Source organism: Mustelus asterias, chromosome 1, assembly GCF_964213995.1.
Source record: "Mustelus asterias chromosome 1, sMusAst1.hap1.1, whole genome shotgun sequence".
NCBI lineage: Eukaryota > Metazoa > Chordata > Chondrichthyes > Carcharhiniformes > Triakidae > Mustelus > Mustelus asterias.
In genome coordinates, this window is record NC_135801.1 from 11,271,316 (window position 1) to 11,287,713 (window position 16,398).

The 16,398-nt window shown below is 44.0% G+C and overlaps 1 protein-coding gene across 1 annotated transcript in view; it reads left to right on the forward strand.

The window, feature by feature from the left end:
* The first annotated feature begins 3,623 nt into the window (after nt 1–3,623).
* LOC144491386 (putative E3 ubiquitin-protein ligase HERC3) overlaps nt 3,624–16,398 on the forward strand; it is a 56,374-nt gene continuing 43,599 nt past the window's right edge. The window contains exons 1-8 of the mRNA XM_078209145.1: nt 3,624–3,967; nt 7,009–7,165; nt 8,856–8,932; nt 10,871–11,092; nt 12,605–12,696; nt 13,960–14,090; nt 14,844–14,998; nt 15,098–15,174. Coding sequence (XP_078065271.1) covers nt 3,787–3,967; nt 7,009–7,165; nt 8,856–8,932; nt 10,871–11,092; nt 12,605–12,696; nt 13,960–14,090; nt 14,844–14,998; nt 15,098–15,174 — 1,092 coding nt within the window. The 5' untranslated portion in view covers nt 3,624–3,786. The remainder of the gene's footprint in view (nt 3,968–7,008; nt 7,166–8,855; nt 8,933–10,870; nt 11,093–12,604; nt 12,697–13,959; nt 14,091–14,843; nt 14,999–15,097; nt 15,175–16,398) is intronic.

Here is a 16,398-nt window from a genome sequence, read left to right on the forward strand (position 1 = left end):
TGCAGACACGAGGAGAATGTGCAAACTCCACACAGACAGTGACCCAAGCCGGGAATCGAACCCAGGTCCCTGGAGCTGTGAAGCAGCAGTGCTAACCACTGTGCTACCGTGCCGTGTCCCACCTAATCTTCAACCTCTAGTTTATCACTATTGTGGATATGTGGTTAAATTTTTATATTTATTCACGGTATGTGGGCATCGCTGGCAAGGCCAGTAATTAGTGCTCATCCTTGAGAAGGTGATGGTGAGCAGTTTTCTTGAATTATATTGGGCAACACAATGGCACCGTGGTTAGCACTGCTGCCTCACAACGCCAGGGACTCGGGTTCAATTCCGGCCTTGGGTGATTGTAGTGGAGTCTGCATGTTCTCCCTGTGTCTGCGTGGGTTCCCTCCGGGTGCTCTGGTTTTGTCCCACAGCTGAAAGATGTGCAGATTAGGTGGATGGGCCATAATAAATTGCCCCTCAGTGTCCCAAAATGTGTAGATTAGGGGGATTAGCGGGGTAAATACATAGGGTTATGGGGATAGGGCAGGGGAGAGGACCTGTGTAAAATACTCTGTCAGCGAGTCGGTGCAGATTCGATGGGCATTGTAGGGACCCTATGATTCTATTATTATGATTCCATGTTGTGTAGGTATAGCTACAGAGCTGTTAGGGAGGGAGTTCCAGGATTTGACCCAGCAACAGTGAAGGAACGGTGATGTATTTCCACATCAGAATGGTGCCTTTTGAGATTCCCTCATATAGTTCTGCCAAAGGGGCAATCAACATGGTCAATTCAAGATATGCCTTGGGCTAAATTAAAGTTCAGCAAATAAAATCTCAATTATAGCTTCTTCATGAGATAAGCCACAAATGTTTTTCTCAAATCCTTAGACTGAAGTCTGTGCTCAAGAAAAAAATATCGGGTGGAAGTTCAAATAAAGTAAAGCTTATTTATTAGTCACAAGTATCATAGAATCATAGGAATCCTACAGTGCAGAAAGAGGCCATTTGGTCCATCGAGTCTGCACCGACCACAATCCCACCCAGGCCCTACCCCCATATCCCTCCATATTTACCCACCAATCTCTCTAACCTATGCATCTCAGGACACTAAGGGGCAATTTTAACCTGGCCAATCAACCTAACCCGCACATCTTTGGACTGTGGGAGGAAACCGGAGCACCCGGAGGAAACCCACGCAGACACGAGGAGAATGTGCAAACTCCACACAGACAGCGACCCAAGCCGGGAATCGAACCTGGGTCACTGGAGCTGTGAAGCAGCAGTGCTAACCACTGTGCCACCATGCCATGATAAAATGGGTATATTAGAATCAAATCAGGGACAGAAAGAGAAATAAAGAGGAAAAGAATGACTGAGATTCCTTCGCAGATATTAACGATCAGCAGATTGCTGACATGGTATCACACTATCAATTATTAGACTTTATTGTGCAATTAATTTGAAAACCCAGCTGACCTTGGGGGTTACCATTGATCAGAAACTAAACTGGACTTGTTTAATGTGGCTACAAGAGCAGGTCTGAGGTTAGGAAGTGGGTAACTTACTTACTGATTCCGCAAGAATAAGTCAGGAGTGTGATGGAATACTCTTTCCTTACTGGTTGAGTGCATCTCCAACAACACTCAAGAAGCTCGACACCTTCCAGGGCAAAGCAATCCACTCGATTGCTATCACTTCCACAAGCATTCACTCCCTCCACCATCGACGAACGGTGGCAGGTGTGTCTACCATCCACAAGATGCACTCCAGGAATTCACCAAGGCTTCTTAGGCAGCACCTTCCAAACCCACGAGTGCTACCATCTGGGAGAATATGAGCGGCAGATACCTGGGAACACCACCCATCTGAAAGTTCTCCTCCAAGCCGCTCACCATCCCAGTCTGGAACTATACCATCATTCCTTCACTGCCACTGGGTCAAAATCCTGGCATTCTCTTCCTAACAGCACCGAGGGTGAACCAAATGCAGCGGTTCAAGAAGGCAGCTCACCACCACCTTCTCAACAGATACTAGGGATGGGTGATAAATGCTGGTCTCGCCAGCAATGTCCATATCCCATAAATGAATAGAAAAATAAAGTTCTTATTAATAACGGGGAGGCTAAGGGAGGATTGATGTTTATGCAAAGCAAATTGGAGCACTATAAATTGTCCAGCGAGTTACGAAGATTTGCACTTGCCGCATTTCTCTGGATCACCTTAACTTTTGGGCCGATTTGCACATTAATAACAGCATGCATCATTCACACATGGCTATTTATTCACAAGTTTCAACCCATTGCTTAGCAACTCTATCCTAGACTGCTTGCAAAGGTGTTAAAAATACTCCAATAGTTCCTTCTGAACTGTAGGGATTCAATGAATAAAACAGAGGAGTGACAGGTCTTTGCCTTGGCAATGCCACATGAAGAGGTGGCAAGGGAAATGCGATGGTGCATCTATTTTTGAGGTGCCCTCATAGGGGTGGCAAGGAGTTGTTTGTTTTTGGCAGTTCCAAGCAGCTCATTGGGAAGCTTTCAGTTAGAGGGCAGTTGAGACACAGCCATGCCCGGCATGAGAACTAGTTGTCCCAACAGGCCTCCCTGCCATTTTACTGCCTATGGTATTCATGATGTGGAGATGCCGGCATTGGACTGGGGTGAACACAGTAAGAAGTCTCACAACACCAGGTTAAAGTCCAACAGGTTTATTGGTATTAATGGTTAATGGTATTTGCTACCAAATAAACCTGTTGGACTTTAACCTGGTGTTGTGAGACTTCTTACTATTTGCTGCCTCCCAGGGGAGGCACAAACCACGACCCAGGGGCTGGTTAAAAAAAAACACTGCCCATTGTTTAGTGCTCACTTTCAAAAGGGCACTGGACAATATTTTAAAACCAAAAAGTATGCAGGGGTATGGGGAAAGAACAGGGATGTAGCCAACTGGATACCATGATGGGCTGAATGGCCCTTTTCTCTGCTGTATGATATGGTTTCGAGATCAGAGCACAGGTCAGTTCCTGTAACAAACCAAATCCTGCTTTACAGCATGGCCGTTTCCCCGCTTGGGTCACTGTCTGTGCGAAGTCTGCACGTTCTCCCCGTGTCTGCGTGGGTTTCCTCCGGGTGCTCTGGTTTCCTCCCACACTCTGAAAGGTGCAGTGGTTAGGGTGCATTGGCCGTGCTAAATTCACCCTCAGTGTACCCGAACAGGCGCCGGAGTGTGGCGACGAGGGGATTTTCACAGTAACATCATTGCCGTGTTAATGTAAGCCTACTTGTGACACTAATAAATAAACTTTTAACTTTAGCTCCAACCGCTCTGTAATAACAGTAGACTGGCTTCCTCCTTGATTCAGTGTTTCTTGTTTATATGTCATCAGCTGTCACCTTTCAGCAGATTCATTCCACATTCATGATGCGGCTAGCGGTTCAGTTTCGGTTTCAGTTGCCTTTCATCACTCTGCAACAACAAATGTTGGGAAACGGAAAGTGATGGGTGCAGAGGAAAGGGCACTTCCCAAAACAATCCGGGTCTTGTTGCCATTGGCTCGCACCGTTGGTTCAGAGGCGGAGCCAGAGAAAGGGAATTCCCCAAATAAACAAATACATTGTGTGTCAGAGACAGAGAGTGTCAGAGGCAGCCACAGTGAATCTGCAGCTACAGAAAAGGAGCCACTTTATCTGTCTGGCAGCTAAGTCTCTGCGGTGAATAGAGTTCTCTCTCTCTCTCTGGTTTGAAAGAGGAATAATTTCGAGGAGCTCAGTGCTCAGAGACAGAGACAGAGAGGAAGATGTTGCATTGGGGGGAGCTGGGCTCAAAGATCCGGCACAAACCCGCCTCACAGACAGTGGATGTTTTCCAAGAGGAGAGAACTCAGCATGTTTGCAGCCGGGACACAGTCACTGTGTTTGTGTCGGAAAATGGAAAAGTTTACACCAGCGTCCGTGTGCGGAAGAGGAGAACAGAACCTGGTGAGCAAACCCTGTCTGCAATAGGAAAGAGAATGTTTTAAAATTAAATTATTATTGCTAACATTGACACACATGACAATGTATTAATTTAGACATATTAAAGTGTTCAGAGTTTGGAACAAACTCTATATTTGATAGAGATCCTGTATTATCTATATAAGTTTCTTGTGTGACTCTTGTTAAAGTCTGGTATTTCTTCCAAACAGATTGGCATCAGGAATTGTATTTAATGTTTAATTTAATGTTTCTGCGTTTCCCCCGCATTGCATTCATCTTCAATGTGGTTGTGGTTTGGGTTAGAATCTGGGTGATGATTCTAATGTGTGAGTACAGTGTCTGGGGGTGAAATGCTGGATTTATCCAGAGCGGTGCAGTTTCGTTTCCCTTCATTCTCTCCTCCCCTTCCCCACCCCAAACAACTCTGTCCGTTTGATTTTGCTCACTTTCAGTTTCATTTCTCTCAGTCACAGTGAGAGCAGCAGCAACACTGAGCCTGGCTCGGAATAGAAACCTTAAACCCATTAACCCAATACTTGTAAAACCAACACACACCATTGGCAGGAAAAGCTTGGTTAACTGAGTGGATCTTGCTGCGAGTTTCATTAAGGAGCATTGTATTATTATTGGAGGAGACAAGTTGACCAGGAGAGAGAATATTTTAATACCGACCTCATTTTTTATCTGAATTGTTTTAATGTAAATTTTACATGATTTAAAATTGCCCCCTTTTAAAAAATGTTGCTTTCTCGCTCACTTAACTTCCTGCAGCCAATTGCTATTCAATCAAAAGTGAATTGACTGTAGTGCATAACAGGGTGGCATGGTGGCATAGTGGTTAGCACTGCTGCCTCACAGCTCCAGGGAATCGGGGTTCGATTCCCGGCTTGGGTCACTGTCTGTGTGGAGTCTGCACGTTCTCTTTGTGTTTGCGTGGGTTTCCTCCGGGTGCTCCGGTTTCCTCCCACGATCCAAAGATGTGCTAGTTAGTTGCATTGGCCATGCTAAATTCTCCCTCAGTGTACCCGAACAGGTGGCGACGAGAGGATTTTCAGAGTAACTTCATTGCAGTGTTAATGTAAGCCACTTGTGGCTAATAAATAAACTTTACTTTTTATTTCTTGCTGTCAACTATTACTCCCATTGTCAGAGAAGCTGTAAAGTGACAGTTACATTTTGGCACAAGCAGCAGATTGAGTTAAAGTTTATTTATTAGTCACAAGTAAGGCTTACATTAACACTGCAATGAAGTTACTGTGAAATTCCCCTAGTCGCCACATTCCGGCACCTGTTCAGGTCAATGCACCTAACCAGCGCGTCTTCCAGAATGTGGAGGAAACCGGAGGAAACTCACACAGACACACACAGGGAGGACGTGCAGACTCCGCACAGACAGTGACCCAAGCCGGGAATCGAACCCAGGTCCCTGGCGCTGTGAGGCAGCAGTGCTAACCACTGTGCCACCGTGCTGCAGAAGCAGCTGGTAACTTTCAAGCTTTAGGTATAGAGAGCCTCATGTAACTGGGACATTCTGAGGAACAGGTTTGATTACTGAGCAAAAGAGGAGGAGGAGATGAATTCCAAATGGGAAATGTTTCTTTTATGAATATCCTTACCTCGATGAACGCAAAGTCAGCAACTGGATAGTCAGAAGCTTTTCCCTAGGGTGGAAGAGTCAATTACTAGGCGGCATTGGTTTAAGGCCTGAGGGGCAAGGTTTAAAGGAGATGTAAGAGGCAAGTTTTTTTACAAAGAGGGTGGTGGGTGCCTGGAACTCGCTGCCGGGGGAGGTAGTGGAAGCAGATACGATAGTAACCTTTAAGGGACGTCTTGACAAATACATGAATAGGATGGGAATAGAAGGATATGGTCCCCGGAAGGTTGGGGGGGTTTTGGTTCAGACGGACAGCATGGTCGGTGCAGGCTTGGAGGGCCGAAGGGCCTGTTCCTGTGCTGTAATTTTCTTTGTTCTATTATTTTGGTGAGAGGTGGGAGTTGAAAAGTTCACACTAGGGTTTACAAGTGTGTAAACTGCTGTTAGTGGCTAACAGCTTTTTCATGTGGTTTCGCTGCATGAATTGATAGGGACAGGGTTAGACTGACCAGCCCCTGAAATGTGTTCCACCATTCAGTTAGATGACCGCTGATCTGTACCTCAATTATATTTACTCAACTATTCCACAATACCCTTACCTACTAAAATTCATCAATCTCTGTCTTGGAAATTTTAATTGACTTAACAACCACAACCTATTGGGAGTAGAGTTCCAAATCTCTACTACTCATTGTTTAAGAAGTGCTTCCTCATTTCACACATAAATGGCCTGAATCTGTTCATGACCCGTACTCAACTGAATCTTTTAAACTTTGGCATATTTCCAATGAAGTGATCACTGTTGCGACAGCTCCATTTGCAAGTAAATCAACAGCAGCAAGACACAACTTCTCCTTTGAATTAGTTGGTATATTCTTTGCATAGATTTTTTTTACATTCGCTGCTGGAATCCAGGTGTCACTGAGGAAGGCTGACAATCATGGTACATTGTTGTCCTGCGAATGCGCCGCTGAGTCATGTTTTGACATGACTGTGTAGTAGCTCTCTGGGCTATTTCAGTGTCAACCACATTGGTGTGGGACTGGAGTCACTTATATAAATTGCCTCTTAGTGTCCAGGGATGTGTGGGCCAGATGGATTAGCCATGGGAAACGTGTGGGGTTGCGAGGATGAGGGCTTGGATAAGATACTCAGTCAGAGAGTCAGTGCAGACTTGTTGGGCAGAATGGCCTCTTCTGCACTGTAGGGATTCTATGATATAGACAAGCTATGGACAGCAGGTCTCCTTCCCTAAACTACTTTAGAGAATCAGATGGGTTTTGACAATCAAACAGCGTCATGGTAACCAATTTTTAAAACTGAATTCAAATTCTCAAGCGCTAATGGTGGGATTTCAATTCTCATTCTCTGGATTATTAATCTAGTCACATAACCGTTGTACCACCAAATCCTTAAATATTAACACTGTGTTTACATTCTTTTCCTGCAGGACAATTTATTCACTTCAAGAAACAAAAGATCTACTTTGCGGACAGCGGAATGTCCCACATCCTGTTTCTCTCTACAACAGGAAGTCTTTTTTGTAGTAAAATTAAATCAAAGGAAACTGTAGCTAAAACAAAAGAATTTCCCATAATGGAACCACAGTAAGTTAAATAAATCAATTAAAATAATAAACCACACTTTATGCACTTTACAGCAGGCATTACATTAGTCTGGCGGTTTTTAAGGATTAAAAAAATGATGCTTTTGTTTGATTCTGCGCAATGGTAATTAAATTGAGTTGTTGACTAAATAGATGTCAGAAGTAATGATAGAATTTCGCCCTTCGATCCCAACAGGTGCAAGGATATTATTGTCAAAATTGTAATAAAAACAGAAAATGCTGGAAAGTCTCAGCAGGTCTGGCAACACCCGTGGAGAGAGAACAGCACTAACGTTTCTGGTTGCCACATTACAGGAAGGATGTGGAGGTTTGGAGAGGGTGCCGAAAAGGTTTACCAGGTTGTTGCCTGGATTAGAGGGTCCGAGCTATAAGAAGAGGCTGGAGAAATGAGAGTTGCGTTCTATGGAGCGGCGGGGGCCGAGGGGAGACCTGATAGAAGTCTATAAAATTATGAGAGGCATAGATGGGGTTGACAGTTGGTATCTTTTTTCCAGAGTTGAAATACCTAATACTAAGGGGCATACACTTAAGGTGAGAGGGGAAAATTCAAAGGAGATGTGAAGGGCAAGTTTTTTACACAGAGAGTGGTAGGAGTCTTGAATGTGCTGCCAGGGGTGGTGGTGGAGGCAGATACGATAGGGGCGTTTAAGGGGCTTTTAGATAAGCACATGAATATGCAAGGAATGGAGAGATATGGACCAAGGGCAGGCAGAAGAGATTAGTTTAATTTCAAGCCTGGATGACTCAGTTTTTGATTTGATTTGATTTATTATTGTCACATGTATTAGTATACAGTGAAAAGTATTATTTCTTGCGCGCTATACAAACAAAGCATACCATTCATAGAGAAGGAAATGAGAGAGCGCAGAATGTGGTGTTATAGCTAGGGTGTAGAGAGCATTGTTAGAGAGTTTAAAAGAGTTAGACTTAATTTTAGAAGCATAGAACGAGAGTAAAAGATAGAATTAGAAGGTATGCTGGGCACAGCTTGCGACAAGCCGCCTCACTCCGGCGCCATCTTGAAAAAGAAATTCTATTCTCTCTCCACAGATTCTGTCAGACCTGCTGAAACTTTCCAACATTTTCAGTTTTTGTTTCAGATTCAAGCATCTGTAGTAATTTGCTTTTGTCAAAATTGTAATGTCTCACTTGAAAGACAGTGCTGCACTCCACTGAAGGGTCAGGTTTGATTACGTGCTGAAGTCTCCAGGGTGGGACTTGAACCATAAACCTCAAAATCAGGAGGCAAGAATGCTACCAGCTGAACCAAGACTGACTTGCTAGGGCGGATTTGGCTATTGATTACCCAGTGGCCTATCTCTGATAAACTATAATATCCCGTAGGTTCTGTAGTTGTTCAGATTGTTAATGTAGAGATACAAAGACAAGAGCCTATAGTTGCATCCTGAAGTCCAATGTTAACAAGAACAAAGAACAGTACAGCACAGGAACAGGCCCTTCGGCCCTCCAAGCCTGCGCTCATCACGTTTACCTATCTAAATCAACCGCTTATATCCCTCTATTCTCCGTTTGTTCATATGCCTGTTCATATAACATGCTATAACTTCCATTAAAACATTACAAAATAGCCTCTTATAAAATGAATTAGATGTATTTAGGAGAGATTTATGTATGATGTGTCATTATGTTTATGCTTTGTTTATGTTTAGGTTACTTAAGGGTTTGAGTACCAGAAATATAATTCAAGTGGCTTGTGGAAACAATCACTCACTGGCACTGTCGAAAGGTATGAGTTAAGCTAAAATATATTTGTTGTAACTTAATCACAAATAGATTAAAATTAAGAAGCTGTGGACCTAGCCGTGTTGTACCAGGCCTGAGTTTAGCATGATATGTAACATGATTGTCATATCCATGGTTAATATTGGGATGTTTGCATTTCGTCAAATACCGAATTGGCAACAAAAGCCAAGCCATTAAGTAAATCAAACTTGAAAAAAACATCCTTCTGTTTAATATTTTCCTAATTTACCTCAGTGAGAAACTGAGAAGGAATCGGAACGTATTGTCAGTTTTTTGTAACGCCATCTACTTGGTCATACTTATCACTGAACAAATGTGTCAGGAACACACTTTTGCTTCTGGCTCAGAAGATTGTGGCTTCAAATCCCACCTCAGGACTTATGCACAGAAGAATCAAGGCTGTCACTCCAGTACAGTACTGAAGGAATATCCAAGTTGCCTTTGGCCTTCAACATGAGAAGGATCAGCTCAGTATATTTCTATCCCTGGGATATGGGCATTGCTGGCACATCTCATCTTTACTTGCCCTGATGTAATGATTTGGCACAGTTGAGTGGGTTCCAACGCCACTTCAGAGAGCAATGGGGGGGCGATGGCCTAGTGGTATTATCGCTAGACTATTAATCCAGAAACTCAGCTAATGTTCTGGGGACCCGGGTTCCCGTTTGGGGGGAATGGGAGCAAAGATTATGGGGCGAAAGCAGGATTAGGCTATTGAGTTGGACAATCAGCCATGATCGTGATGTTTAGCAGAGCAGGCTCGAAGGGCCAAATGGCCTCCTCTTGCTCCTATCATCTATGTTTCTATGTTTCAAATCCTGCCACAGCAGATGGGGAATTTGAATTCAGTAAAAAATATCTGGAATTAAGAATCTACTGATGACCATGAAACCATTGTCGATTTTCAGAAAAACTCATCCGGTTCACTAATGTCCTTCAGAGAAGGAAATCTGTTGTCCTTACCTGGTCTGACCTACATGGGACTCCAAAGCCACAGCAATGTGGTTGACTCTCAATTGTTCTCGGGCAACTAGGAATGGGCAATGAATGCTGACCAGCCAGTGACACCCATGTCCCACGAATGAATTTAAAAAAATCAACAGATCTACATATTTGTTTAAAATGGATTCAAATTTTCAAATTGCCCTGTTGGGATTTGAACTCACAGTTGGAAAAGGAGCTTGATATTACTCGGCTGTCAGAAAGAGATAATCAAGAACAATGTCCATCCATCAATCTCTTCTGTTCTGCCCGAGGGCAGGTGTTAACTCAAGCCCTGCACACATGACTTTTGAGCCATCTACGCAGGAGTTTACCATCCTGAGGCCCAAAGAACGTACCTGTTCCTGGAATCCAGGGTGTTCAGCGCTGGGGACTGATTGCAGTTCCACTCCTGTCCAGTAACGTTTCTGGTGATGCAGAGACTAGAGAGCTGTCACCCAAGCAGATTGGCTGGGAGCTCGCTTCTGGTGGGACTTCCTCCTGAGCGAGTGGTGGAAATTCCACTTGAAGCCAGTTAAGGCTTGTTGGAGCGTGAAATCGCTGCGGGACAAACACTGTTGTCGGGGAACTGGATGCGGGAAGGGAAAGCCCACCAAACTAAAAATCCTGACCCACATACTAGTCTCTACTTAGCGGGGCTGTCCAGAGTGGTACACACACACTTCACCTTCTGATTCAAAGCTGTGTGTATCACTGAGCGGAATAGTGTATATTGAAGTATATGTACTGCAAGAGAAATGGTTTGTTGGCCATTTATGACTTAATATTTAATACCCTGAACATTATCCATATCCAATACAGTATAGACATTGACCTAAAGTCGAAACCAGTTTTTGTATTTCTCAGTCTCATTGTAAGAGTTAAACATAATCATTTCAAACCTGAAGTAATTTTTTTCTCAAATGTCTTTTGCTGAAAGATGGTGAAATCTTTGCCTGGGGACAGAACACTTACGGCCAGCTCGGTCTTGGTACACAGGAAGCCTCCCAGAGCGTCCCTCAGAGTGTGATATCTCTCACTGGGATGCCAGTGGCTCAGATCACTGCAGGAGGGGAACACAGCTTCGCCCTGTCTCTCTCAGGTGCCGTCTTCGGTTGGGGAAGGAACAATCACGGGCAGCTGGGGCTTAAGGACACAGAAGGTAAGAAAGTTTCCAAGAACTATTGCCCTTCCTTACCCTTTATGCTGCTTCCATTAACAAAGCCTGGCATCCTGTCCAAAAGGAGAGAATAATTTAACGATCGGATTTGCAGTCAGTGGCATTATATCTGAAATAGCCAGGTGGTGAAGGATAGCACCAGAGTCAAATCATTACACTCATCGTAGCTTTTATTTACAGAGATACATTTTAAAAATGTGCACTTCCAAACACAAGCAGCACAGTGGCACAGTGGTTAGCACTTCTGCTTCAAAGTGCCAGAGGCTGGGGTTCGATTCACAGCTTGGGTCACCGCCTGTGCGGTGTCTGCATGTTCTCCCCGTCTCTGCGTGGGTTTCCTCCGGGTGCTCCAGATTCCACCCACAGTCCAAAAGACGTGCTGGTTAGGCACATTGGCTGTGCTACATTCTCCCTCAGTGTACCCGAACAGGCGCCGGAGTGTGGCGACTGGGGGATTTTCACAGTAACTTCATTGCAGTGTTAATATAAGTCTACTTGTGACACTAATACTTAAACACACAGTTCCAGTCCGTTCGTATATGTAGGGTCTATCAGCATCTATAGAGAGAGAAACTGAGTTAACGTTTCGAGTCCAATATAACTCCTCTTCAGGACATTTCAGACCACTCCGATGTGACAGCTGTGAGATTCAATGTGTTGAGATATCACTCCTCAATACTGTGTACCATTGAGGTTCAAGGTTACATACTGGGTAAATAATGTGGTGCCCATCAATACATGCAGTTGGATCAAATGTGTAATCGTCACCCGATACAGTGTGACCGGGTTTCACTCCTCAGGCTGCAGTTATCTGTACAAGCGTTTTTTCTGGGTTCAGCAGCTGGCCAAAAGATTGGGACAGAAAATCCTCAATCTTGCTCACTGTTCTGTATTGAGAAAGCCAGATGTGGACCAGTTGAATGTTTTGTTTTAACATTTACATAACACCGATATGTCTGATTCTGAACTCTCAATGGTTTGTCAGTTTAATTTCTGTGGTCTTTCTCAATCTGGGTGCTCATTGTTAGACTTCCTACATTTCTTCAACCAAGCCCACACAAACTGCAGAAAATATTGCATCTTCTTGCTCTTCTGAGTCTTTGCTTTGAACTTTTCCTTCAGAATAATTGGATTTCATTTGTCCTCGACTCACATGTTTATATTCAGTTTTAAAGTCCCGTGCGCACCAGACATTCATCGTCACAGCGCTTTTTTACTCAACCCATTCCGAAATAGACTCATAACACAGAATGGTTTACAATAGAATAAATATTATCCCCTCACATCACACCCAGGCTGAATGAGTGTTTCTAACACTCCCTGGACTGACGTTTACAACAATATCAAGTGCAATAAAGTCAGAATCATTATACCCTTAACTCAGTTAATAACGTTTACATGCAATCTTCATGATTAAAAATCTTCTTGTTCTGCACCATACTTTGGAAAAGGGGGAGGAATGTGAGTTGATTTCTCTTTCCATCCTTCTTACAGATAGATATGAACCCAACCACGTGAAGCTGTTGGAGTGTAAGAAGACCATCCATATCTCTTGTGGGGAAGAGCACACTGCTGTCCTGACAAAGGTTTGTTCAGGAAGAATTTGTCATTAGAATCTCAATCATTCCTTATTGGGATGGGAGATAGCCGCCATTGTAATTACAACCACTGCTTTTTACCCTTGGTGCAGCCCACCTAGGGCATAGCCTGATTAAAAACTGTGAGGTAAGTGGCAAGGTGGCACAGTGGTTAGCACTGCTGCCTCACAGCGCCAGGGACCCAGGTTCAATCCTGGCCTTGGTGACTGTGTGGGTTTGCACGTTCTCCCCGTGTCTGCGTGGGTTTCCTCCGGATGCTCTGGTTTCCTCCCACACTCCAAAGATGTGCAGGTTAGGTGAATTGGCCATGCTAAATTGGCCCTTAGTGTTCCAAGATGTATTGGTTAGATTTTTATTAGTGTCACAAGTAAGCTTACATTCATAGTGAAATGAAGTTACTGCGAAAATCCCCCGGTCGCCACAATCCAGTGCCTGTTCAGGTACACTGAGGGAGAATTTAGCATGGCCAGTGCACCTAACCAGCACGTCTTTCGGACTGTGGGAGGAAACCAGAGCACCCAGAGGAAACCCATGCAGACACAGGGAGAATGTGCAGACTCTACACAGACAGTGACCCAAGCCAGGAATCGAACCCGGTTCTCTGGCACTGTGAGGCAGCAATGTTAACCACTGTGCTACCATACCGCCCAAGCCATGGGAAATGTGTGGGGTTATGGGGATAGGGCAGGAGAGAGAGCCTGGGTAAGATATTCTGTGAGAGAGTGGATGCAGGCTCAATGGGCCGAATGGCCTCTTATTGATTCTATGATTCCAAGCAATGGAGTACCACCTTCCTCAGTAAGTAACTTAAGAATCTCATGTGTGAGGTTTGAGTTCCATCCAGCCCTGGAGAAAAACACAATGGATGGACTAACCTTTAGTTACCGCTCGCGGATTAGAAAAAAGTTAGATCTTCAATCTGCTGCCTTGGGACAAATAGATAACTAATGTTTGAGCAATGTTTACAGCCAATGGGCTATATTTTCTGACTGCACTGCTTCCCGTACAATATTTGACATTCTCATTCTGGATATCTCTGAGAATCGAGAATAAATTAGAATATAGAAAATGGCAGCTGAGAAAAGATAGAATCAGTTAAAGTGACAAAGGTCCATCACTAGATTCTGACAATGTTATACCATGTGCTAATTAGCAATAATAAAACGATCCTAGACCGCTGACACTTCAGTACCAAAGGCTTTCCTTGTGATCCAATGTAACATGTCCTTAAGATATTGTCTTCTCCTCCAGGATGGGTTTGTTTACACCTTTGGAGCTGGGAGTTACGGGCAACTTGGACACAACTCCACAATGGATGAGATCAAGCCTCATCTGGTCGGCTACCTGTTTGGAAATAAAGTTTCTCAGATAGCGTGTGGGAGGTGAGCTTGTCAGACGTCAGCAAATCAAAATGTAGCTATATCTCTTTCACTCTGTTTTATGTGTGAACCAGAAAGATTTAAATTTATGTAACTCTTTAGTTCCTGCACATTGATGGCTCTTTGCTGTGTGAGTCTGTTCAACCAGTTTATTATCTGTAGAATTCAGTGACATTTTTAGACGGCTGAGATCTAAAAGGTTCTTATTTCCCACTTGGAAATAAATAATGGGCAAAATCTTGTCTGTGTGGAGTCTGTACGTTCTCCCCATGTCTGCGTGGGTTTCCTCCAGGCGCTCTGGTTTCCTCCCACAGTGCGAAAGACATGCCGGTTAGGTGCATTGGACATGTTAAATTCTCCCTAAGTGTATCCAAACAGGCGCCGGAGTGTGGCAACTAGGGAGATTTTCACAGTAACTTCACTGCAGTGTTAATGTAAACTTACTTGTGACACTAATAAATCAGAAGGACATATTTTACACAGAGGGTGGTGGGGGCCTGGAATGCGCTGCCGGGCAAGGTGATTGAGGCGGACACACTGGGAACGTTTAAGACTTATCTAGATAGCCACATGAACGGAGTGGGAATGGAGGGATACAAAAGAATGGTCTATTTTGGACCAGGGAGCGGCGCGGGCTTGGAGGGCCGAAGGGCCTGTTCCTGTGCTGTATTGTTCTTTGTTCTAAATAAACTTTACCTTTAGTGCAAAACTGAGCAAAGGCGAGTCAAGTTATGAATATGTATGTATTTGAAACAGTTATCACACGCTTGCCTTCGTTCCGTCATCTGGTAAGATTTACTCCTTTGGCCGTGGAGAGAAAGGGCAGTTGGGAAATGGAGAGACCAGTGATCGATTAGTGCCTCTTCCTGTCAACATCATCAACACATCTGACAAAAATGGACCTGAAAATGGTAAGCGATGTAAAATTATGCACTTTTATGACCCAATTATTATGTGGAAATATTGAAAAGGAATGGCATGTAATGTTGATCTATCATGCAACTTCACAGGCCATACGACCAATCCAGTGATCAGAAGAATTTTTGCAGGAGGAAACAGAAGTTTTGCATTGTTTAACGATGATGTGGTAAGAAGATAAGTACATTTGAAGACTGTTATGTTTGTGCTTGTTGCAGATCAGAATAAGGAGATATTGGTGGTTCAAGACTTGGCAGTGGGAATGGGTGTTCATCTGGGCCCAGTGGCTTTTCAGATAATTGAACTCAACATTTTTTTTAAAAAACTTTTCCATTTTAAGTTCAATGGTTATTACCTCACTATTTAATTATACTGAAAAGTTTTTGGAAGCAGATTCATAGAACATAGAACATTACAGCGCAGAACAGGCCCTTCGGCCCACGATGTTGCACCGACCAGTTAAAAAAAAAACTGTGACCCTCCAACCTAAACCAATTTCTTTTCGTCCATGAACCTATCTACGGATCTCTTAAACGCCCCCAAACTAGGCGCATTTACTACTGATGCTGGCAGGGCATTCCAATCCCTCACCACCCTCTGGGTAAAGAACCTACCCCTGACATCGGTTCTATAACTACCCCCCCTCAATTTAAAGCCATGCCCCCTCGTGCTGGATTTCTCCATCAGAGGAAAAAGGCTATCACTATCCACCCTATCTAAACCTCTAATCATCTTATATGTTTCAATAAGATCCCCTCTTAGCCGCCGCCTTTCCAGCGAAAACAATCCCAAATCCCTCAGCCTCTCCTCATAGGATCTCCCCTCCATACCAGGCAACATCCTGGTAAACCTCCTCTGCACCCTCTCCAAAGCCTCCACATCCTTCCTGTAATGTGGGGACCAGAACTGCACACAGTACTCCAAGTGCGGCCGCACCAGAGTTGTGTACAGTTGCAACATAACGCTACGACTCCTAAATTCAATCCCCCTACCAATAAACGCCAAGACACCATATGCCTTCTTAACAACCTTATCTACTTGATTCCCAACTTTCAGGGATCTATGCACACATACACCTAGATCCCTCTGCTCCTCCACACTATTCAAAGTCCTCCCGTTAGCCCTATACTCAACACATCTGTTATTCCTACCAAAGTGAATTACCTCACACTTCTCCGCATTAAACTCCATCCGCCACCTCTCGGCCCAACTTTGCAACCTGTCTAAGTCTTCCTGCAAACTACGACACCCTTCCTCACTGTCTACCACACCACCGACTTTGGTGTCATCAGCAAATTTGCTAATCCACCCAACTATACCCTCATCCAGATCATTAATAAATATTACAAACAGCAGTGGCCCCAAAACAGATCCCTGAGGTACACCACTTGTA